The sequence below is a fragment of the Echiichthys vipera genome (genome assembly GCF_963691815.1).
Source record: "Echiichthys vipera genome assembly, chromosome: 3".
Classification (NCBI taxonomy): domain Eukaryota; kingdom Metazoa; phylum Chordata; class Actinopteri; order Perciformes; family Trachinidae; genus Echiichthys; species Echiichthys vipera.
The window spans coordinates 20575013-20599181 of NC_139828.1; the positions used below are offsets into that span (position 1 = coordinate 20575013).

At 39.4% G+C, this 24169-nt stretch overlaps 2 protein-coding genes across 2 annotated transcripts in view; one reads left to right on the forward strand and one right to left on the reverse strand.

Annotated features, from left to right (window-relative positions):
* nek7 (NIMA-related kinase 7) overlaps positions 1-7025 on the forward strand; it is a 66226-nt gene extending 59201 nt beyond the window's left edge. Inside the window, exons 9-10 of the mRNA XM_083940312.1 lie at positions 234-347; positions 3650-7025. Of these exons, the coding sequence (XP_083796438.1) occupies positions 234-347; positions 3650-3760 (225 nt within the window). The 3' untranslated portion in view covers positions 3761-7025. The remainder of the gene's footprint in view (positions 1-233; positions 348-3649) is intronic.
* A 482-nt stretch (positions 7026-7507) lies between these two features.
* On the reverse strand, positions 7508-17599 carry LOC310945476 (receptor-type tyrosine-protein phosphatase C-like). The gene is made up of 13 exons (XM_083911575.1): positions 17500-17599; positions 16152-16181; positions 15685-15951; positions 15355-15582; positions 15152-15265; positions 13777-13911; positions 13523-13678; positions 12643-12783; positions 12121-12335; positions 9626-9686; positions 8273-8390; positions 7957-7988; positions 7508-7646 (listed from the first exon to the last, which is right to left on the reverse strand). The coding sequence occupies exons 1-13, from the start codon at positions 17561-17563 to the stop codon at positions 7612-7614; spliced, it is 1596 nt and encodes a 531-aa protein (XP_083767701.1). The 5' UTR covers positions 17564-17599; the 3' UTR covers positions 7508-7611.
* Between the last annotated feature and the right edge of the window lie 6570 nt (positions 17600-24169).

A 24169-nucleotide genomic window follows, 5' to 3' on the forward strand; every position in this document is an offset into this window, starting at 1 on the left:
ATTGACTTATTTGTCTCTCACACCTGCTTCAATCAATAAGTCATATACCTCGATAGCGGTGAACTGTACAGGTTCTGGTTTTACTGTACAGTGTCTTCTGTGTTGCACCTGTTGAAGTTTTGACTGTGTGTTCCGAGGTTTTACTTACTTACTCTTACACACTCCATCCTCTTGTCTTTACTCCATTTCTCTCTACATTTCTCTCCCTGTTTCCTTCTATCTTTCTATTTCAGATGGCAGCCCTGCAGAGTCCATTCTATGGGGATAAGATGAACCTTTACTCCCTTTGTAAGAAGATAGAACAGTGTGACTACCCCCCTCTTCCCTCAGATCACTACTCAGAGGAGGTAAGTAATGTAACAGTTGCCTTTTACTGCTATGGTAAGTAGATATGGACCTGCTCAGTGTTTTAGAAGGACTCATACTAGTCTCGACTCCTCACCTCCTTTCAAAGAGAGTTCTTATTATCTTTTAAGTTAATTACTGTTTTAAACAGTGATGGCCAGTTTCGCTTTCTTTGTGCCAGTTCGCTGATTTTTACTTGTATTGACTATTAAATTAAATTTTATAATATGCAAGTGAAATCCACCCAACTGTCTGAGCTACAGTACGGTATGATATTGCTCTGTGATCAAAAGGCCAGCTATGATTTTAACCGTTTGAAAATTAAATGCACATATCAAAAGCATCTGGCCATGCTACAAAGTGGGGTGAAGCTAAATGTGCAGGAGTGTCATGTTTCCCTAACTAAATGTTAAATCATCTGCTGTAGTTCTGCCTAGACGTACTCATGCTCAAATATGTAATGTAGTCGGCCTGCGGTTAAAGATCGCCTTATTGCTGATTGCCGGTGACGTGTGTATGAATGCGCATGGCTTTGTGTTTGCATGCCCTCTTTGTGTGGGTGGCATTTTTTCAGTAACATTTCAGCTTTTTCCTCTTAAATACATCAAGTCAAGTGTACACACATGCAAAAACTCAGACACTGACTCATAGTAAGTACACAAGCACAAACACAGCAGGCATTACGTCCATTTAGCAATGACACTGTGCTTTGTAAGTTATTGCATTTGCTTGATAGTTAATTATTTAATTAACACCAGTGTTTTTTATTGTCCCAGCCCTTGTACCACAACTGACTTTAGGGATACAATTCAGTTATTTTGATTATGTTATGAATACTTTTTCATTAATGGGTAAGTTTTTTCGTCTGCGAAATCTCAGAAAATAGTGAAAAATGCCCAGGATACATTTCTAGAGCCTGTGGTGACATCTTCAACATTTAATTTTATCTAATATACAGTCCAAAACCAGAAGATATTCAATTTAATTCAAATGTTTTATTATTTTATTGTTGTAAAAGTGTTAAAAAATTGATCAAAATGATTGAGTCAACAAATTGATTGATCTATTTATTTATTTAAATTCTAGATGTCATATTCTTAGCATCACAGCTAACCAGTTTGGAAACCATGCTGTAATATTTTAAACATTTCAATGTATTTTTTCTTTCTTCATTTATTATTTTCTGAACTGATGGAAGATCCATCAGCAGACTATGAAACTTGCTTGACCGATATGGCATTTTTTAGGCCAATACTGATTTTAAAGGGGGAAAATTCACTGATTACTAATATGGTGGCCAGTATCATGATTATTTGTATATTACTGTATGTTCAGCATCAGTCAGTGGCTCACCATTTAAAGAAATAACTACTTATAGACATCATTTCCAATTTCTTAACGGTGCATAACATATACGCCAATACCAATATGTCTGCGCTAGGCCAATATTGGACACCCGGTAAATCAGTCTCTGGCTCTGATCTATTACAAGCTATTACATCGAGTATGCGTTTATTTTTAGTTACACAGTTATATTTTTGTTATATTTGAGCTATTAGCATTTTAAAGTGCATGGAAAGTAATGGCCTCCTGGAACAGTAGTAAAAAAACATTAAAATAACTTTGACTATGTAGCATAACTGTATTAAATACATACCTGTATTTACATGCATACTAGTAATATAGAGCTAGAACCTGGAAACATACTGCTCATGCCTTTTGTGTCTTTTATCTAGATGCCTCCTGCTCTGCTATAAGAGTATCTGCATATTCAATTCATTTTTATATTGCTAGATTTAAGTGGCTATCCTTATTCATGTCTCTCTACTCAAACAGTAAACCCTGATGAGAGGCTTTATTATACTGTGGTATTTACTTCATTAGGTTGATAAAGGCTAATTGTGAGGTGTCTCAAGCCTCTGTAGTGTCTGTGGTGTGTGTGTGTGTGTTTTTGTATGTGCAGGAGCAATCATGCAAGTGTATATTTTGCTACAAGAGCCCTTTCTCCACACACAAACAAACGCGCACACACACTTAAACACACACACATACTCACTCTCACACACACACACACACACACACACACCATGCTGAGCTTCTGCGTTGCCCCACATGTCACCCCCTTCCAGGAGAAAGGGAGACAAAGCGAAGGAGAGAAGGAATGATAGAGCGAGAGACAGTGCGATGGAGAGATGGAGATGAGGGGGGTGCCTGCAGCGCCTGTCTGGATGTAAACAATGCTCCTGAAGGATCGGCAGCAAACTGTCAGCTGCTCATCTTTGTTGTGTCATTTAACCATCTCCGTCTATGCTTCCCCCCCACGCCTCCGTTCACTGGCACCTACAACCCCCCCCCCCCCCCCACTCCCTCATCCCACTCGCCATGCAAAGAAGTGCATGAATATTTTACATACCCCCCCCCCCCCCCCCATTCTGTGGGACTAATTCTCAGACTGTCTGAATTTGCATCTTTCTCTCACTTTCTCGCTCTCTCTCTCACACACACACACACACACACACACACACACACACACACACACACACAAACACAGTGGCTGACGAGAACTCGTCCAAGCCGCTGCCACGCAACAGCGGCCAGGAAGTCGGCAGACGGTTACCATAGCGACCTCGCGTAGATGTTTTTTTTCCTTTCCTCTCCATCTTTTATTCTCTTCTTTTTTTTTTTAATGATGGTAGTGGCTGTTCCGCCTGCGAGCCTGTCTATCTATCTGCTCCAATCAGCCGCTTCGCTCGGCTTCAAGTGTAAGTGCTGTCTCTGGATGGCAATGGAGTGGCGTGTGTGTGTGTGTGCGCGTGTGTGTGTGTGCGCGTGTGTGCGCGTGTGTGTGTGTGCGTGTGTGTGTGCGTGTGTGTGTGTGTGTGTGTGTGTGTGTGTGTGTGTGTGTGTGTGTGTGTGTGTGTGTGTGTGTGTGTGTGTGTGTGTGTGTGTGTGTGTGTGTGTGTGTGTGTGTGTGTGTGTGTGTGTGTGTGTGTGTGTGTGTGTGTGTGTGTGTGTGTGTGTGTGTGTGTGTGTGTGTGTGTGTGTGTGTGTGTGTGTGTGTGTGTGTGTGTGTGTGTGTGTGTGAATAAGAGATTAGTGCGCTAACACAACCTTGTGTCTTTGTCTCAGCTCGATTACTTGTCATTGCTATTATGGAAAGAGCTCATCTCGAGGGCATTAAAAGATTTATCTAAGTTTATTCATACTCCTTTTGAGTTCGGTCTCACTACACTGTCATTGATTGTTTTATTTCTCTCCCCCCAACCACCAACACCGCCACCACCACCACCACCACCACCACCAGCTGAGGAACTTGGTAGATATGTGCATCAACCCTGACCCGGAGAAGAGGCCGGACATCGCCTACGTGTACGACATTGCCAAACACATGCAGAACCTGACACAGGGCAGCTAAGCCCAGAGTCGTGCACGTATAGCTTGCTGAACTCCTCATTTCCCTTCTTTTGCTTTTAATGCTGGACTCAAACAAATCAGCTTTTATACAATAACTAAATCCAGAGTTTAGCTTCTTGTGATAAGTAGTATGTGTAACAGATTTTTTTTCAATGTGATGGTACAGTCTATAACAAGCTGACACCCAAACCATTTCTACACTAGGATAATGATTATAGAGTTAGAGATTTTTTTTGTCAGATGGACCTCCCATTCCTTAGACCTCAATAATGTTACAGCACTGAAAATCAGTGTATTGTAACTCACTGATGTGCTATTCGCTGTGGGTTTAAAATGCACGTTGGCTTTATTTTCATGTAGTGATGTAAAGCCATTTTTCAGCAGATGCTATGTAAAGCAGATGTACTGGAATATTTGTTTAAAAAAAGAGACAGAGTTAGCAGTTAACTTATCTCTAAACAGTTATCACTGCAAATATTAGGAATATAAAAATGACCTTGTATGATTTGGCAGTCAGTAGGGGTGTGAGGAGACCCTCAGCTCACAAGACGATACAGGATATTGAGTTCCCGAGGACAAGACGAGATTTTAAAACTATTTTTAACTTCCAATATTTACTTAACAGGAGTGGTTGATTTTAGCAGAGCTGTGGCAATGCTGCAGGTGTCTTTGCATAGTCATCATGTTAGCGGCAGTGTATGGCACTCACTTAAAGTAAAATGTAACAACCCCCCCCCCCCGGGACACTGCAAGGCGCGCGGGGTGGGGGGGGGGGTATCGCCGTCCAAAAGGGCCCCGCCCCCCGTCTGTCAACGGGGTACAGTCTTTGCTTACGCCTTCTTTGAAGCATTGTGACTTTGAAGCATTGTGATGACTGCCACACTCCTCGCACAGAACAGATATGTTTTCATTTTATTAAATATATCAACCCCAACTCGCGTTTTCTCATATGTGCTCATTCTTATTTAACATATGAACCGTATCTACAATGACTGATCAGCTCAGTCTGCATGCCTCATCTGCTTCGCTCGCTGGGTCGGGAAATAAAGTCAATGAATCAGTTAAACACTGTTGATTTCTTCCCATGTAGCCACGTGAAAACTACTTTTGTTTACTAAATTTCTCTGTCACCAGCTGAAGGCCGGTTATCCAGCCACTCTCACTCAGCTCAGGAGCTGCTGACAGACGGCAGAGATCGTCTGTCTCCCAACTCATCACATATGGAGGCTTAGGGTCCATCAGGTGCCACCGATGACCCCAGAATTTGTAGCCTGATGTTAAAGATGCTGTAGGGGCCCACGTCGTGTTACGTGTTGTGTTACGGTGCTGACGGCACAATCTTCTTACAGTGCTTAAATATTGTTGGTGTCTTATCTGTCACTCTGTTGCCGTTTATCCCCTTACACTATCCACATTGAGACCGCAAGACAACTTTTCTCCTTGACGAGAAATATTGTCACGTTTTAATATCGCCAGATCTCGTGGGACGATATCTCGTCATACCCCTAACAGTCAGCAAATTGCACAAAAATGACCATGAAAACTTTATTAACAATTGTAAAGTAAAATTTAATTGAAGAATTTTTCACTCAATTGCAAAACTGAGACATGATAGTGTGTTATTGATGGGCGAAACATTGTTGTGTTGCACTTTTTACCCTGGTGCTGGAACGCTGGCCAGGTGATCATGTCTAATGAATGTATTAGGAAAGGAAGTATCATGTAGAGGGAAGACTACAGCCGTGCTGGGGGGGAGAACATGGGCAAATGTCTCCACAACACCTTGAATGTAAGTCATTTTGACACCTATATATTGTCTTTGAAAAATTCAGAATGTCTCAGTTTTGACAGCCCAGAAGGAGTGGTAGAAGCTGTTAGAAAATCACTTTCACGTCTGCTGTTTACCCTAGTCACTGACATCAAAAGATTTTCTCCTTGGTTCAACTTAAGCATGGTATTTTTTTAAAATCACAATGAAGACATGTAAAAAAAAAAAGAAAAAAAATCTAAGTCTAATCTAAGTTCTCCTTCATGCTCCAGTGGCTGCATTTGACCCACCAGAAAGTTTGTATATGTGCGCAGATGTGATTGTTAATGTTGCTGTGTAAGTTTGCAGTGCAGTTGTCTTGTTAAGGAACAAATATGTTGAAGAGAACGCAGATCCTCGCCCTGTGAAGCCGTCCATGTCATGAGTAAATCACAGCGTGCCTACCTTACTTATGTCCTCAGCTGAGCTACCAAAGAGAGAAGTCACACATAGAGAGCAGTTTATATATATATATATATATATATATATACAGCATATCAAAGAGTTTAACTGAAAAGAAAAACAAGCATCATTGGGACTCATTTTGTTGTACTAGTTCCAAAGATTTGATAATGTAGGGTTTCAACCCTTTATTCATTTGGAGAAAGGAAATAGTGGTATATATGTATTTTTTTCTTTCTTTTCTTTTTTTCTTTTTTCTTTTTACAGTGAATAGGTTTACACCAGTGGGTCGCAAATGACCTACACTGACTACCACTGGTTTACATAATGACAATACCACATGAAAGGTAACGTGAGTAAACAATAGTCGATAATGCTTCATTTCAGTGTCTTATGGCCTCGTTATCAAATAGCCCGTTTACTGCTCATTGAAATTATTGTACATGTATGCCCATGTTTGTCCTGTTGTTTTTTTAATTAATCATTCAATACTATTAACATGTTACATACAAATTCAAAGCTTATAGATGCAAGAAAATGTAAGTTATTTTGTTTTGGTCAACAGAATATATTTGTTTGTGTGCTGATGAAAGTTTCTCATCTTCTTCAGTGCTGTTTATATTTTATCTACATCCTCTAAACAAGAGCATCTGTATAGCACCAAAACATTTGAGTATTTAAAGCACGTCACAAATACCGAGTCTTGATGTTGTACAGAAGTAAATAAATTGGCAGTATTTAGCACCATAGTCAGTAACTAGATGCATATATCTTGCTTTTATTCATCGCCTTGTTAGTAAAGAAAATACAGTATGTGCTGCAAAGTCCAGAATGTTTATAACAGACAGGGTTATGGCCTTTTATGTGACATTACAGTGCTTGTACTGTGTCCCAGCCTTTTTTTTTTATTTTTTACCTTGGCTCAGTTTACCACAGGCCCTCTAAAGTTAGTATTGAAGAGTCCAGGGGGTTTCCAGAAAGTCTAATATTGCAATTAATATTTATTGTTTTGGTTGTTTTCTGATCATTTCATGTCGAATGAAAGACCCTCATCACAAACACCCTGTATGCTAACTAAATGCAATAAAGCTTTCAAAATTCTTTTGGATATTAGAGTGAGTGCTTCGAGCTCTTCCCGTGTTTCAGTGAGTTTCAGATCTTGTCACTATATTGCCAAGAAATTCAGAAATAAACTGGAGACCATCTTGCGATGAGACGACAGCTGCAACACCGAATCGAACCAGGTGCATAAAGTGTGTGGAGGCAATGGCTCCTTCCCTAATTCCAACTCCTGATTCCAGCGCTCTTACTCAGACCTCGTAATGTTTTGTGACTATCTTGTACGGTTCAGACACTATCGACGCAACAAAATCTTGCTGCAGATAGTCAGACAATAAACAACAATAATCATTAAACAATAAACATTCAAAGTTTAATGAGAAAAAAACTGTTCCACTTGTTGCAAACATCAGAAAAAGTGTGTATTATCCAACAAAAAAATATATTGGAGCTCTGTCAAGAGAGGCAATAGCAATCTATTTCATCTTTTCTTAAAAAAAGATCATTGCCAATCAAAAGCATACAAAACAAAGTAATAAGAGTAAACGATGATTTGGTTTGCAGCTCCATCAGTTCTTTCTTCATCAGCGTGTGTCAGATTGTGCTACATTAGCATAAACTACAGCAGGAAAAACAGGACAATAAGTGCACTTTATAGATAAAGTAAACACATAAGAAGCTTTTGTTTAAAACATTTTTAAACTACAAATTGTTATAATTTGGAGTAGTTGTGCAGAAATACTGTTGTGCTGTAATCGTTATCTCAGTGTTAGTTAAACCCTTCCTGACAAGCACACGACATTGTTACCAATGGATGCCTTAGTCATCTAACATCCTCACTAGGGGAGGGGGCAGGTAGCTAAAAGGGATTACTGTATGTTACTTAAAGTCTATTGTGGGAAAAACAAGAAAAGCTAGAATCTACTCACTTGGTTCAAGCATCACTTCTCCATTTATATCACTGTGGAGAGGAAAAAAAGTGAAAATTGGATGTGTTGAATGGCATTTATGTAGAATTATAATAATATAGAATTGTGATTATATAGTATATACATTATGTAAGTATAAAAAGTGTTGAAGAAACATTAAACTTTGGACATATTTAATTTATTAACTTTATTCAAGAATTGAGTTCAGCTGCAGCAGCTGTTCCTGTACTGTAAATGTAACTGAACTATAACAATTGTAAAACAACCAGAAACAACGTGACTTTAGAACTAATGCAGGAAGTAAAGTGATCTTTACTTTCTGGACCGTCTGCTCCTCAGAACGTAGAACTTGTAGACCAAAAAACCCAAGGTCATAGATGTGATGACGATGAAGAAGACGACGATCCGACAAATAAAGCGAGTTTTTTCATTGTCTGTAAAATGACAGTTATAACAATTTGTCAAAGATACAAATGTTTAAGATACAGCTAATCAAAATTGATTGTGTACTGTCTGTCGATCGCTCGAACAAAGAGAATTTATGCTATTAATGAATTAATACAGCCCGTACAGTAAGTGGTGAAGGTTTCTCTCCTGGGCTTGCTCTCACAACATCCCTTAATTTGTGTCCGACTTTATTTAGCATGATGTGGAAAAATGCCACAGCATTTGTTCTTATTGGTCTGAAGCAGGGGTGTCAAAGTCATTTTAGTTAAGGGGCCACAACAGCCCAAATGGATCAAGTGGGCCGGGCCAGTAAAGTCACAGCATAACCCCAAATAACCTAGAATTTTTCTTATTGTTTTAGTGCGATCATGAAGCCTCTTATAATCCTAAATATTATGAAATCTAGATTTAATTTGACATTTAAAGTTAAATTCAAATTGAGTTTTGGCCCAAAACTGCTGCCGTGGTTCGGGCGAGTTGGGTTTGGACAGCGGGTTCCTGCAGGGTCAGGCCTGATTTTGGGCCTGATCATAGATCTCGCATGCTTATTATTGGTGTCTGCACCAAGAACACCGTCACATGGCCGATGTTAGCCGACAAAAGGGGACGGTTAGGGTTCGGCATGACAACCACTTGGTTAGGAATAGTTCAAAGGTCCTGGTTTGGTTTAGTACGTCCATCCTCATAAATAAGAGTCCACCTGACAGCAAAAGAACACCAGCAGCTCCAGCACTTTTATTGAAAAATTGCATTTCAGTTGCTAATGTTTAAACTTTGCAAAGTCATCCCTTGGGCCAGATTGGACCTTTTGGCCGGCTGGTTCTGGCCCACGGGCCGTATGTTTGACACCCCTGGTCTTGAGATCGTGTATGGACAAACTAACAGAACAACTTTAATTTTTCAAATCACATGAAAGCTGACACTTTTACAGTTTGTGATGGTGGACGTTGTGTGAGGGTTCTGTAGGTTGTTTCGTATCATACAGATGTTTAATTTAATCTTTTCCAAAAGTTACATTTTCAGCCACTTCCATCAGTCATGACTTTAACATCGGTTGGTTTGGTGACTTTCTAGTTATATTAGGGTTGGACTTTACAGGTGTAGTTGGTGAACGGTTTCAGTCCGGTGATATAACAAGTTCAAGTGGTGACATTTATGTTAAAGATGCAGTGTATAGAGATAGATGTGATAAATGTGTGGCATTAATTAAAGCAGCACATACAGGAAGTGGTGACAGTTTCTTTCCTGGGATTGCTCTCAAGTTCTCCGTTGAAAACAGTCACCTGAAAAGAAAGAAAAAAATCTTAATCCATGGCCAAAGACGTTAAATTCAGTATGAAATTCAATTTGTCTAAAGTCTTGAAATCTGGTATGAACAGAACAACTTTAAATGTTTTTATATCACATGAAAAATCATAATTATGCTAGAGTTGTGAAGGGAATACTGCTTCTATCCTACATACATTTGGACATGTCCAGCACTTAAGGGGGACATGTGAAAAATGCACTTTTAAAATTAATTAATTAAGTTCAGTTGTGTTTCTGGAGCGCTTACCAACCCACAGACTGAAATAAGACGACCAATCAGTTTTTGTGAGCTGCCTGAATCAGAAAACACAGGACTCAACAATCCATTCAGATTGGGCTTCCCTATATGTCAAATGCAGGCTCATTAGAGTAGATCGCCCCTCACCTGACCATCGCCATGAGAACTACCGTTAAGGTGCACCATATATTTCTCATAAGCCAACGAGGTAAGACTATTTTAAGGAAGGAGGGCTTAAAACAAGTTGGGACCAGTTGGTTGGGGCGCTGTGTAAAATGTAAATAGAAACATTGAAAATAGAAATAATTTATACGCCCATTTTAATGCCAGCAACATGTTTCTAAAAGAGTTGTGACAACAAAAAGAGTGTAAAAGTTGTGAAATGCTAAAAGAAAACACCTGCTGGAACATCTCTCCATTAATGAGGTTAACTGGCAACATATTAGTAACATGACTGGGTATTAAAAGAGCATCCAGACAGGCCGAGTGTTTCTGAAGTACAGATGGGAAGAGGTTCACCACTCTGTGAAAGACTGCACTGACAAATAGAGTAACAATTTAACAATAGTGTTTCTCAATGTAAAATGGTTAATAATTTGGGTATTCATCGTCTACAGTCCATAATATCATTAAAAGATTCAGAGAATCTGACGAAATCTCTGTACACAAGAGGCAAGACTGGAAACCAATCTTGGTTGGTGGAGATCTTCCGTCCGTCAGAAGTCACTGCATTAAAAACAGACAGATTCTGTAGTGGACATCACTGCATGAGTTCAGCAACACTAAAAAACATTAACACAGTCCATCTGAATCCACCAATTACAGCTGAAACTCTAGCATGCAAAGAGGAAGCCGAATATAAACCAGATCCAGAAACGCTGTCGCCGTCTCTGGGCCCGCGCTCATTTAAGACGGACTGAGGGGAAGTGGAAAAGTGTCCTGTGGTCTGACGAGTCAACTGTTTTGAAACATGTTGCTGACATCAAATACAAAAGGAGGATATCATTTTCAAAAACAATTACATTTTTCAAAACTTTCATCAATAGTAATAGTAAAGGATTTTGGAAAATCTGAATGTGAATATTGTGTTTATTAAATATCTTCCATATGATTTTGATTTTGTAAAACATTTTTTACACTGCGTGTGCATAACTTTAATACTCAACTCAACTTCTTATCATACTATATTTAGTCTTTCGGCACATGGGACTAATGTCTTTTCCTAAAATATAATAGAATTTAAATATACTAGAATAACGGCCTACTACTGTATACAACTGGTATGCCTTCGCCAACCAGTCATTTTGCAGTTTACAACTAAACTGTCCAGACTTTCATATAATATATGTACTGAAGGGATTTATTGACAAACGTGGATGCTTCATACAGATCTTGAACCCGACAGCACAGAAGATCAATCTGGATGTTAAGATGTGACGTAGCGCCCTTTCAAAATATGATATCCGGGTTCAAGCCGGTCCAAGCCTCGTACTTCTGCAACACCACAGTGCTCTGTTCCCCTTTGTTTGAACCGATCTGAGTTTTTTTAAAACAACGTCATTGTCATTTTACCTCTTTCTTATCGATGAAAAAATGTCTAACTGACTACAAAGCTGATCCAAATTGTTCACATGTTCGGCTGTTGTTGTCTGTTTTGTTTCATCGGAGTGTTTGGACCCGGAACCACAGTTTCAAGATTAGTGTCACCAATTCAGTATCCGACCAAATATCCCCTTCTGTTCCTGAGTAATGGCATCGAATAATGACTAGAAACATTATGATGTCACATTAAGGTTGACCTGCACCTCTAAAATCAAGATGTAATCAGTTCATCCTTGAGTCCAAATGAACATTTGTGCCAAATTTAAAGACCTTCCCTCCAGGGGCTCCTGAAGAGATTGTTCACAAGAGTGAGACGGACAAACCGAAAACATAATGCCTCCAGCCACGGCTCAGATGGCACAGAGGCATAAAAACAGGAGTCCTTTGTCATCAAAGACTAAACATAGTATGAAAACTTACATTTAGTCTGTACAGTACATTGATTTGACTGATTTTGAAAATGTCTTTACAGAGAACATTTTCACCAAAGGAAATTCAAAAGTTCAGCTAAGAAAGCTGCAAAAAATGAGGAATAAAGTTGAAATAATAATAATTAGGATTATACAAACCTCCAGTTTGTATTCTGTCAAGTAGCTTAGATCTTTGAATTCAAACTCGCATGTTTTATTTTCCAGCTTCTTCACAAGAGCACCATTATGATAAAGACGTGCAAAGAAATTACGAAGGTACAAAGGTCCATTAAGACGTTTTCCAGCAGCACAGGTCACTCTGATCACGTTATTCTCTGGAACCTTCACATCCAGTGGAATAATATCATCTGGTACTGTAAGAAAAATAACATATTTATGGATTTTATACTGACACACTTTAAAACACTGTCTTAGTTTGCTATAACAACAGTTTTAACACTGATTAGCATCAGTTGTGTGCTGCTGTATTGGCTGCCAATAGTGATACAAAAAAATTTGTTAAATTTGCCTTTTAAATTGATCTTTGTGTTAATCCCTTTATCCCAGAAAGCAGTTACAGTTTGTGATGGTGGAAGTTGTGTGAGGGGTCTGTAGGTTTGCTTCATATCATACAGATGTGTAATGTAATCTTTCCCAAAAGTTACATTTTCAGACACTTACTTCGACTATCAGTCCTGACTTTAACATGCGTTGGTTTGGTGACTATCCTGTTGTTATATCTTGGTTGGACTTTACAGGTGTAGTCGGTGAATGGTTTCAGTCCGGTGATATTACAAGTTCCTCCTGTTGGATTGTTGTTAGCTGGAAGTGCAGCACAGTTTCATGAGTTGTTTGGTTGTTAGACTGAATAACAAGACAGTGAACACAAAATAACAGCAATATACAACAGCTGATTGTTTTGTTGGTCAAGTTACTCATGAAGTAACAAGAAAATGGATATCAATCAATGAATCAATTAATGAATCAATCGATCAATTACTCAATCAATCAAGTGTCATTGGCCTAGTTCAAAGTCCTCAGAGGGAGGAGATGGTCGGGATGGATGGGACCAAAAGACACCAAGGATTTACATCCAAGCAATCATTGCTCATGTCCCGTGTGATACCAAAGGCTTATTTTGAGTAAACCAACATAACTAAGTACGTAACCACGTCACAGATTTACTCATTATAACCAAATCATAACATTAAAAAAAAAAAAAAATCTAACCATCCATTTTCTTCAACCACTTGTCCCTAACAGGCTCACAGGGTCCCAGCTAACATTGAGCGTGAGGCAAGGTACAGTTTTTTCTGACCTTGTTTACTTCTTATGGAAACTCTGTATCATATTTTATGTCGTGTCACATCTTCTCAACCAATCTCAGCTTAATTACACCTACTACCATTCAGCAAACTAAATGCTTAGCATGGAGCACTGTAGAGCCATGGAGGATTCAAATGTCCACAGTTTATTTCAGTATTTATGTAAACTGACCAGTAAAATGGTCTCCAAAGACTTCCAAAAGATCATTCTTGTAAATCTAAATAATTGTACTCACTGCTGTGTTTCTGATCGGAGTGAGTAGAGCCACAACTGCAGTCATAAGAAAGCTGTAGATGAGGAAGGACACGTCTACAGTTCTCACTGTAAGTTCTCCATCTCAGATCAATGGAGGTATTTGTTGGAGTCTTCTTTGTAAATATTATTTCAAGCTCTGTTGGAACACATCAGACATCAGTAACACTGATCTGGAGCTCTAGTTACCTTCATCTTTCTTATTATTGCACTGAGATAAAGTGAATATGAACTTACCACAGTCAACCCTGAACTTTATAGCTGTTGTGTGATTAGTTGTTTGGTTGTTGTTCTTGATCTGACCGGTACAGCTGTACTCTGTGAAGGGCTCCAGGTCAAACAGTTTCTTGGAGTCATTGAGTTTGCCGTATTCTGAGGAGACATGAGGATGACATCATTTCTACAGTAATTGGTGTATCTCTGCACTAATCAGCACTTACCTTTTGGGTTAAGATCAGATTCAAATGTGGACACATTCAGAAATAACTTTCTCTTACACCAAAAGAAAATTCTGATTCAGTTTTAAAGCCACATTATGCAACTACTTTACCTTAAAGCTTCAAAATCACAGAACCGGGCAAGTGGGCAGTGGTACTGGGTTCAGTAAAGAGGACGTTGATGTTGGAAGCTAAAGGCATATTTTCTGTATTTTCTCAAATGCTCTCAGGACAATGTCCAACAAATTAGATGTGAAGTTGTTCTTTCACACATGTAGCACACGACAGGAGATTGTCTGTATCAGACACGTTCTCACTAACTGGATATTCTCTGTTTTGTTTAGGTGAGGGCTGGCGCCTGGAGGCTGGACATGACAATGATAACACTGCAGCCACATAACCGGTTCTTAATTTGGTCATAAATAACAAAGTCTCTTAGGGCTTCCTTAGTTTGTCTGAAGACATTTTTGTTGGCGACTTCAGTAAATGACCCTTCTTCTTCACTCTTGGATGTTTGTTTTCTTTCAGTTTCACGTGAACCGTATGACAGAGACGCCATCATCATCATCCTTTGTATGGAGCGTACAGGTTGAAGTCCATTTGATGTTCAATCCGACTGATTTGGACATTTCAGCTGTGACATACAGCTCCTCTGGGTTAATGTCTAGATAGGTCCTCTGGGTTAATAGGTTTACAGTGCATGAGTGAATAGGGCTTAAAGAAGAGAAAAGCAAAGGACTAGAGTAAATCTCTGACTGGCTTTTAGTTGTTGGCGGGAGATTCATGAAATAAAATGCTGCAAAAGAGACGCTGAGCTGGTCATCTTGCTGTCGGACTGGCACAGTAAGTAATATTAGCTGGTGTGTCTTGCGTTGTTGCACTTGCTTGATATTTTGCTTGTTTGATGTTAGCAAAGTTGTCAACTCTCTAGTTTTTGATCATGAGTAATGTTATCATAGAATTGCACCTGTACAGCTGACTATATTTACTACAGCAGTGTAAATGTAGGGTCGCCATATTGCAAAAAACACAAATTCTTACATAATGTTGCTTTAAGAAAAATTGGTTTTCATCGTCATGTCTGTTAGTGTTACTATAGAGTGAGCATTTACTGCAAAAGATCACTACCTATTTCCATGTAAATCAGTTCACAATGTTGGTCTCTTTCCACTTACCCTGACAGGTGTAGTCAATGGTGAGATTGTTGCAGTTTGGAGGTAAATCTGGATCTATTGTTGCAGGAAGTTCATTTGGTGGTTTCTGATATATTTCACTTGGATTTAAGAAATCTGTAGAAAAAAGAAAGCGGCACACACATTAAACATGATGAACTCTGATCTACACCACATGCCGTTAAACAGGACTTTGCTGTACATACCAACACCGATGCTTTTGGTGAGGTTAAAGGAACCCAAACAGTTTTCTGAAGAGAATCTTGTCGTCAAATCTTTGCAAATGTCATCGTAATCAGGTTTGATACAGAACTGTCTTGCGTCACTTTTGCATGGCTGAACTGAACGTGTCGATAGAAAAGAGCTGATGTCCCAATCACTCCGGTAACAAACATATTTAGGCATGCAGCTGCCATCTGTAACGTCAAGTTTATCTGAAATACACAAGTGAAATGAAATGTTCAAATATGTGTGTTTGTCTGATTTCTTAAATTTAAAGAAGATGAAATTCAACAGTATGAATTAATTTCACTCACTCATCCCAGTTGTCATGGTTTTATTTTCAAGGCGGTTACAGGGTGTTTCTTTGCCATCAACAAATGTCACATGATGCTCATACTCAGTACAGGGCTTCAGGTTCTTGATTGGATGTTCTGAGTCTTGCCTGGAGAACTGAACAGTTACATTTTTTCCAGTCCCTGGTCGTCCTCCTTCTTTAATGTTTATGGTGTAGTTTCCAGTGGTAACATTGTCAAGCATGTCAATCCTGAGGCCAAACTTGATCTGTGTGACAGTGTAAGAACCTGCACACGAGATCAACAGAGTCATAACATCACAAAGTTACTATAAACCACCTGATGACATTTTTTCTATCTTAGACTAACTGTATAAATCTAATGTAATAGCTTGAGATAATTACAGGAAATCAATATGATAAATAATTTGTTAAAATGAGTGTTAAGGTGACCTGCATTATATTTTGTACAATAACACTGATACTTACACTGTGCAGGTGGAGGGGCGTGTGTTGTGACTGGAGAGCACATTCAAGTGATTTAAGAAAAGGAGACAACAAAACATTAATATATGATTATAAAACTTTGAAATATACTTTTCCGAAGCAAGTTGCAAGTGAAGCAACTGTCTGTATTTCAGGAACTTCTGGTAACCCACTGTTGTCAATAAGATTAACATCACAGCCCAATAGAAGAACAAATGGAGGTAAAGGAGAAAAGTCCAACCTTCGGTGGGAAGAGTCACTGTGGTGTTGGACGTGGTGATTGGAGGCAGAGAGACCGTTTTCTTTTGGTTGCAGGAGGAGCAGTAGTGACTATGGGCAGCATGCTGTTTTACCGTGCTTATAACTTATATGAATGACAGTCTTATCACGGTCCTATACATTTCCGAAATGTCAGTGAAATCAGTTTTAATACTTTTGAAGAGTTTTGCAATTATATCAGTGTATTATGTGCAATGTATTTTTTCTCTTTGAATGCAGTCTTCCGTCTTGGGAGTAAGACCCCAGCTCGTGTTAATGAACCATGTTGTGTTCAGTCATCTACTGGAAATGAACAGCCACTGACCACAATCTGCTCTGAGTTTTGAGTTGAGTTTTAAAATGTGGTTAATTTGACATACAGGAAATATGAACTGTGTTTAGTGGTGAAACTCGTCTCACAACACTTCAAACAACTACTTCTTCAGTCTTTATGACTTTATGACAATCATCATTATGGCTGACTTATCTCTTATCTATCTTGGTGGATTGTGGAAATGTTTTCTTGAATGCGCAGATAGTCTGGTCTTTGAGAAGCTTGAGCAGAATGCTTGAAGATTTAATATTTTCTGTCTTTAATGTTCAAGAGGTACTTACTTTTAATAGAGCTTGTGATGTTGAGTTTAAATTCATAATTGGAAAAGATAATGCAGTTTCTGAGGGTTAGACAAAGCAAAAACCAAACACGTGTTCACCAATTCTTTTCTAAAGCACCTTATATGTACAGATAATGCATGTATTGTATCAACCACCCGCGGACTGTTCTTTAGCCATAGACTCTTTCTACTAAACTACAAAGTAGACAGAGGCAGATGTAGCTGCTGACTGCAGAAACCCTTTATATGTTAAATAATTAGCACTGTACTGTAAATTAGTCAATTTAAAGTCACAGGAAAGACGTGTTCTTGAGAGTGATGTTCTAGGATGAAAGTAATTTCAGATGTTTTGAGAGCGGACTGTAAACTATACTCATCTGCATTACATTTTCGTATTTTCAATATATTATTACGACTTACTATATACTAAAATAAAAAATTAACAGCCCATGAGCCTGACATTGAAGATGGTTACTTACAGTCTGCTTTTATGATGATGCATGCCCAGAGCAGCAGGATCTTGAGAGCACAGAGACCTGCCATATCCAGGACTTAAGGTGTGTTTGGCCTCACAACAGACAGAATAGTCTGAATACAGAATAATCAAATAGGCTGATAATCCCAAGTTTTTTTCACTTCTATTAAATGCTGAAAAAGAAATGTCTAATTGCTACTGTATAATAATGTCAGCAGCTGCCTGACTACTTTCTGACACCGTAAACCTGTGGTTCTGCTATGCTGCTGCAAACAGGAAATCCTCTATTCTCTAAACCTCTTAATCAATTTTCTTAGTGTGTGCGCTATACAGAATTTATTTTTTCACACTGTGACTCTTTAGTACTTTTTTTTTAAGCAAAGTATTAGTAATGATTCAAAATCAATTTACTTCCAATATATTGTATTAATAAAAACCAATGGAAGTGAAGTGACAAGTCAATTTGCCAGCATATATCCATGCATTGCAAAGAACTTACAGAACAATTAAAATCTGACAAATAAATAATAGAGAATCCAAAACAGTCTGTACTGATGCTTTCTAAATTAATGTTAATCCATGTTGAGACATTAGACAATGTTGCACTGCTAGTCTCCCTTAATTAAAAGAACAGTTAATGCGACACACTGATCGGATTTCTGTTCTGTGTCTCTCTTTTGTGCAACACCAAAGACTGGCGGGCGCTCCACTACTGCATTGCGATGCATCTAAGAATCGATTTCTTCCCCCCACCTCTAGTTTGCACGTGCTCATCCCTTCAGATGGTGGAAGCCTGATTCTATGACGGAAAATCCTGCAGAAAAAGTTGCTATTCTACACTTGGCAACAACTGACCAAAAAAGGAAGACAGATTTGTCAAAAAGAGAGTATAAAAGAAAGTCTGACAATAAACAAAATAAAACTATAAGCAGCTACCGCCAAGGCTGAAAAATTTAAACCAATGCTTACTTCCCAAAACTGCAGTTTTTCAAATGTCCACTTGTGGCTAGCCCCAAAACCAAGTCAATTCCCATTGACCCATAAAAAAATAAACATGTTTACAACATGGTTTTGTCAACTGTATAGGGTCTTTTATAACTCACCTGTAAATTGTATTGAGTGCTGGCCGCTTTATGTGACAGCTGGGTGCTGTCGCAGTAGGCGAGCATTGACTGTAGGCATCATTTAGCCAGTTCAGAATTGTGCCAAAGGATATTGTCACTGAATTTGGATGTAGCAGCAGATCTTTAAGTCACATGACCAATGTTTTACTTGCATTTGGTAAATGTCATATTCATAAAGCAAAGGTCTCTAAGTCTTTCCCTAACATTAACATTTTCATGGTTGAATCCAATTTGTACATGGATACATTAACCCTTATGACAAACAAAAAGTGAACGCACATTGCTCTATTTTGATTACCGTAATTATTTTCAGTAGCCCCTGTTTACGCTATATATATATATATATATATATATATATATATATAGGGGCTTAGGATAATGTATGTGTGGAATTTTCAATTTCTGGCGTTTGTTTGGCCTTTTCCAGAATTCTGCCTATCCCAGCTCCATGTTCAGTGATCTTTGCTTCTATTTGCATATATGAGGGAGGCCGACCATCCGGCTAAGTTGTGACGTAACACCCTTTCAAAATATGATTTCCGGGTCTCTTTCTTATAAATGAAAAAGATGTCTAACTGACGTTGGAGGTGATCGTAAATGTTCGGCCGTTGTGTCCGATTTATTTCAACCGAGCGTTTGGACTTGGAAATTGTATTTCGAAGGAGTGTTACGTCGGATTTAATAGCCGGATAAAAATCACCTCTCAATGTAATGCAGTTCAACACTGCCACTTTTTATAACCGCACTGCTAAAACATAATTGAATAATTTAATTAACACCTCTATGACAGTGTTATCATCAGTGCTTACATTATAGGCATCATAGCTTTGACTTGTTTGTCTTGGGCAGCGCTAAACTCCAGATGCAGCAGCCTTATAAAAAAGATGGCCTGACATCCGGCACACTTCCCAGCACTGTGCATCCGGTGAGCCAGACCTCAGGTCGGGTTATCTTTCCACACACTTTGATGCCCGCCTGATGTCCTGTATGTTAAGTTTTGTTCTTAGACCAGTTTGCTCTGCGATTGAAAAGCTTCACAAAGGACTTATGATATGAGACATAAAACAGAGCAAAAGCAGATGTCTTCCTGCTCTCGTGCTCTCATGCTCTCTCTCTCTCTCTCTCTCTCTCTCTCTCTCTCTCTCTTTTCTTTTTTGCTGACTCTTTCCTGCTCTTACAGGCCAACAGTATTATAGCCAGATGCTGTCTCTTCTCTCCCAAACTTCTTTCTCCCTTTTCTCTCCCATTTTAAGGAAAGAAAACATTCTGCGTTTGCTCCCGGAGTTAATGTTTCCATTCGTGCAGTTTCATTAATTTCTGCTGTGTTGTTAGTGTGTTTGAGGTCATTAGCTGAGTGTTTATGGTTTCCTTCCTTCTTGCCTCCCTTGAGTCACCCCCTCCTCCACACCCTCACCACGTTCTGTAGGTTCCCTTCACTCCACCCACCCAGACTAACCTATCCCTCTGGGCCCTCCAACTCCCTCTTGGCCAGGGAGCAGTGGGGGTGGGCATTGGCTCTTTCCCCGTAATGAACTCCACAGGGACTGCTGTTCAGTTTCATCACAGCAAAAATTGCTCCCATGGAGCCCTGAACACAGTAAAAACAAACAAAAGTAAATATCTGGAATTAATACACAAGCATTTGGCCCTTCCCTGCATCCATAGCCCCGCCCTCATGGATATTTTTGTGTTGCTTCAAACTGGCTTTGCATTCTTAATGTAATGGTAAGAAAGTATTTTTGAAAAGGTTGGGGAGCATGCAATTTATTCCTGCTGTTTGCCATACATCCCAAATCCATGCATCCCTTAGTCCATCTTGTGGTGAAACGTCTTTACTGCAGTTTGCTTTTACTGGAGTCCTTTTAAAATGCATAACTATGCTCTGTAGTAGACAGGAGCTTTGTTGAATGTATGTTCAAATAATTAAACCTTTAAAGATCAATCTTAAAGCCATTTAATGGAGCTGTAAATTAATATAATCAATCTGAATATAGCACATTTCATGTGCTGTAACATAATTTATACAAAGATAAACATGATTTCTCTCTCTTTCTATCCCCCCCAACTGGTCAAGACAGATGGCCTCCCACCATAGCATTGGGTCTGTTCTGACGTTTCTGCATGTTGAAAGGAAGGTTTTCGTTGCCACTGTGCACACGATTGCTTCAATGCAACTTGCAGTTGCTCATGGGGGAGTTTTGGGTCTCTGTTAATCTGTGTGTGAGTGTGGTCTAGACCTACTCTCTATGGAAAGTATCTTGAGATAACTTTTGTTATGATTTGGCACTATAAATAAAATTGAATTGAATAGAATTCCCAAGTCCCAATCTTTTTGCTTTTTTCAGATTTATTCCTCGTATTAATATGACTAAATATCTCAATGCAAAAGAATTAAGTAGTCAAACACACTGGGAAATGCATCTACAAGGCTTTGTGCATATAATTAAGTTAACCAACTAGTATTCTATTCTTCAGTCCAAATGCAAAAAAAAATTCTGCTTCAGAAAGAGTCTCTCATCCTCACTGTGTGAATTGGATGGTGCTCGCACTTTAATTTCTTGAGTACAAGAATAAAGAAATGAGCACTCATTTTATAAATAGAATCATGACTTTAAGGTACATTATAAGCATGGCTTATGTGTGTTTACGTGTATAAAGACAGAGCATGGAAGAAGTAGCAGAATTATCATTTGTCCCAGGTGATCTTTGAGTGTTCTGAGGCAGAAAAATGGGGCTGTTCCAGAGGACATTGACTTGAATTTTTTTTCTTCGTTTGTTTGTTTTGTTTTTAGAAGCCTGAAATATCAATATTTTTTGCGCATTTGAAATAGCTTGTGGCGCAGGCTTGGCAATGGCAGCCTGAGCTTCAAACATATTAGTTTGCTGGGAGAGAAGAATCACCAGGGACAGTCTCCAAACACAAGCGGGAACAGCAGCACAGTCCTGTTCATCATTTGAAAGCTGCTATTGTTTGAACTTGAGTAACTTTAAACAGGTTAAACTCATATTTAGAATGAAACGGTTGTCTTGTAGGCCTGCTCGGTTTTCAGGTTAGAATATTTGTCAGCGGCTGCTCTCTAGGGAAAATGTTGTGAGGTTCAGGTAAAGAAAGACGGTCCCTGCAGTCATTTATCAGTGGGAAGCTACACCCAGCAGGCTGCAACTGGCGTCACTCATCAGCACGGTTCCTGACACACTAAAATACAGTATGTGGAAGCAGGTGCGCACACACACACACACACACACACACACACACACACACACACACACACACACACACACACACACACACACACACACACACACACACACACACACACACACACACACACACACACACACACACACACACACACACACATACAGAGTAACACCACACATAATAAGCATGTGTACACTGGTGTAATGAGTGACTCTTGCTCTGCATGTCCTTAATCTGCAACCACCAGGCCAGCACAGAGGGGGCACAGTAAAGTACAAGCAGCCTGCAGTGAGCTGAGCCAAAATAAAAAGCCAAGTGGCTCACTAAACCCATCAGGGACTCTTAAAAGGCATGCACTGCTTCATCCTCGTCTGTCCTGCAGCCCTACGGGAGGTTTATAAAACACCACCCTGCAAAACTAAACTTGGATTCATCGGTCCAGCCTTCCGGAACAGGCGTTTTCACAAACTGTAAACTATTGGAAACAAATGCAGTCTTAAATGTGTTCAAAAGAAACTTGATCCTCAGAGACACTTTACAGGTGGCCGGGGGTGTGTCAGATGTGGACAGCCCTCCCCAATGCGCACACACACTCTTACACAATCTTACACACTCTCTTTCTCTTTCTCTCTCTCTTTCTTTCTTTCTCTCTCTCTCTCTCTCTCTCTCTCTCTCTCTCTCTCTCACACACACACACACACACACACACACACACACACACACACACACACACACACACACACACGCACACTACTGCTGGTTTTTGCTTCCTATGTGAGACTTTAGTTACCCCTCCCCTAGTTGACCAGACTACTGCCTGTAAATAGAGAAAGGTGTCAGGCTTGGTCTGTGGTGAAAAAAAAGCAGATTTTTGGGTCAGTGTGTAAGATTAGGTGAAGGTTAGGGTATAAGGTAAGGCAAGTAGTAGTGGGGTTAGGGTACGTCTCAAGGAAATTATTGTTAGTCAGTGTAATGTCTTCATAAGTGACCTAGTACAATTATTATTATAATATGTGATGCTTGTAAATACATAAAGATATTAGAAGTTTTATATGGCTTGATATCAATAAATCAATAAAAATATCAGTAACATCCAGTAAAACCAATTTACAACTTTAAATGAATCAGTGCATTAACAACGATCGAGCAGTTCATTTGCAAATATTTAGATCTGGCTGACAACACGGCGAATTAAAACCAGGTTTCAATCTTTCAGTCTTGTGTTCTTCGACAAAACTCCTTGAGATTTTTTTTTCTTTGGTGATAAACATTAGGCAGGTTTTATGTCCTCTTAAGTCTCTTACATTTCAACCCCATGCCAGACTTCCGAAAGGATTTCCCTCACTGTCACAGGCACATGTGCTTGGCTCTAGTAAAATAAGCACTGTGGCCATAAACTTGCCAATGAGCTGTCCCCAAATAACCACATCTGTCAGCTCAACTTAAACAGGCCCTAAAGAGTCACTTTTAAAGATGAAGGGATCTCGCCGGCTGCACAGAGACTCGGTGGGGGACGATTCTTATCTTTGGCATGAGGTAGAGAAAAGTACATATCATGATAAATGTTCATGTGCTGTTTAAGGATGGGACACAGACTCTTCTGAAACCAAAAGAAAGTTCAAATATTATTACATAGGATTTTTTAAAAATAAAGAAAATTGTTACTGAAAAACATGTCCCGCATTGGGTGCTTTCTAAATCGATCCGTCATGTTTTAATTGTTAAACCGTGCACTCATGCAACATTATGTAATACTGCACTTTCTCTCTAATTACCGAGGTACTAGAACAGACTCTCGTTTTATTACCAGCCAAGTTAAATTTAAACCATCACACACTTGCACACAACTTGAGCTTAAAGGCAGTTCTGCATCTCACCTCATAACAGTAAAGCCACGGACAATAAACTGATTGCTGGTCTCAAATTTAGGCTGTGCAGTTTGCGTTTTAGGAGTGATTTAAACAGCTGGCATGAGATGAGACTGCGTACGCAAGAGAGGAGAGATTTTGTGTAAGTGTGTGTGCTGTGAAAGGAAAGAGGGGGTGTTGTTGTACCTGGTCTTGCTATGTTTCCTTGTTCCCACGGTCCTCTCTGCACTGCAGTCAACCCCTCCATCCCCCCTATACCCGATCCTCAGCCTCCTGAGCACACTGACTGTACCTCCTCTGAACTTATGGAAACAAAATGTCCTACTAAAGCTAAGGTTTAAAGGTTGCTGAGGAGGGGAGGAAGGAGGGGGTGGATGAGAGAGCATGCAGGGAGTAACGGTTGCTGTCAGCATATCCTAGATAAGTTGTGGGTGTCAACTTTAGGAAGAAGCAAGAAAAATTAGACTTAAGACGAGGCAT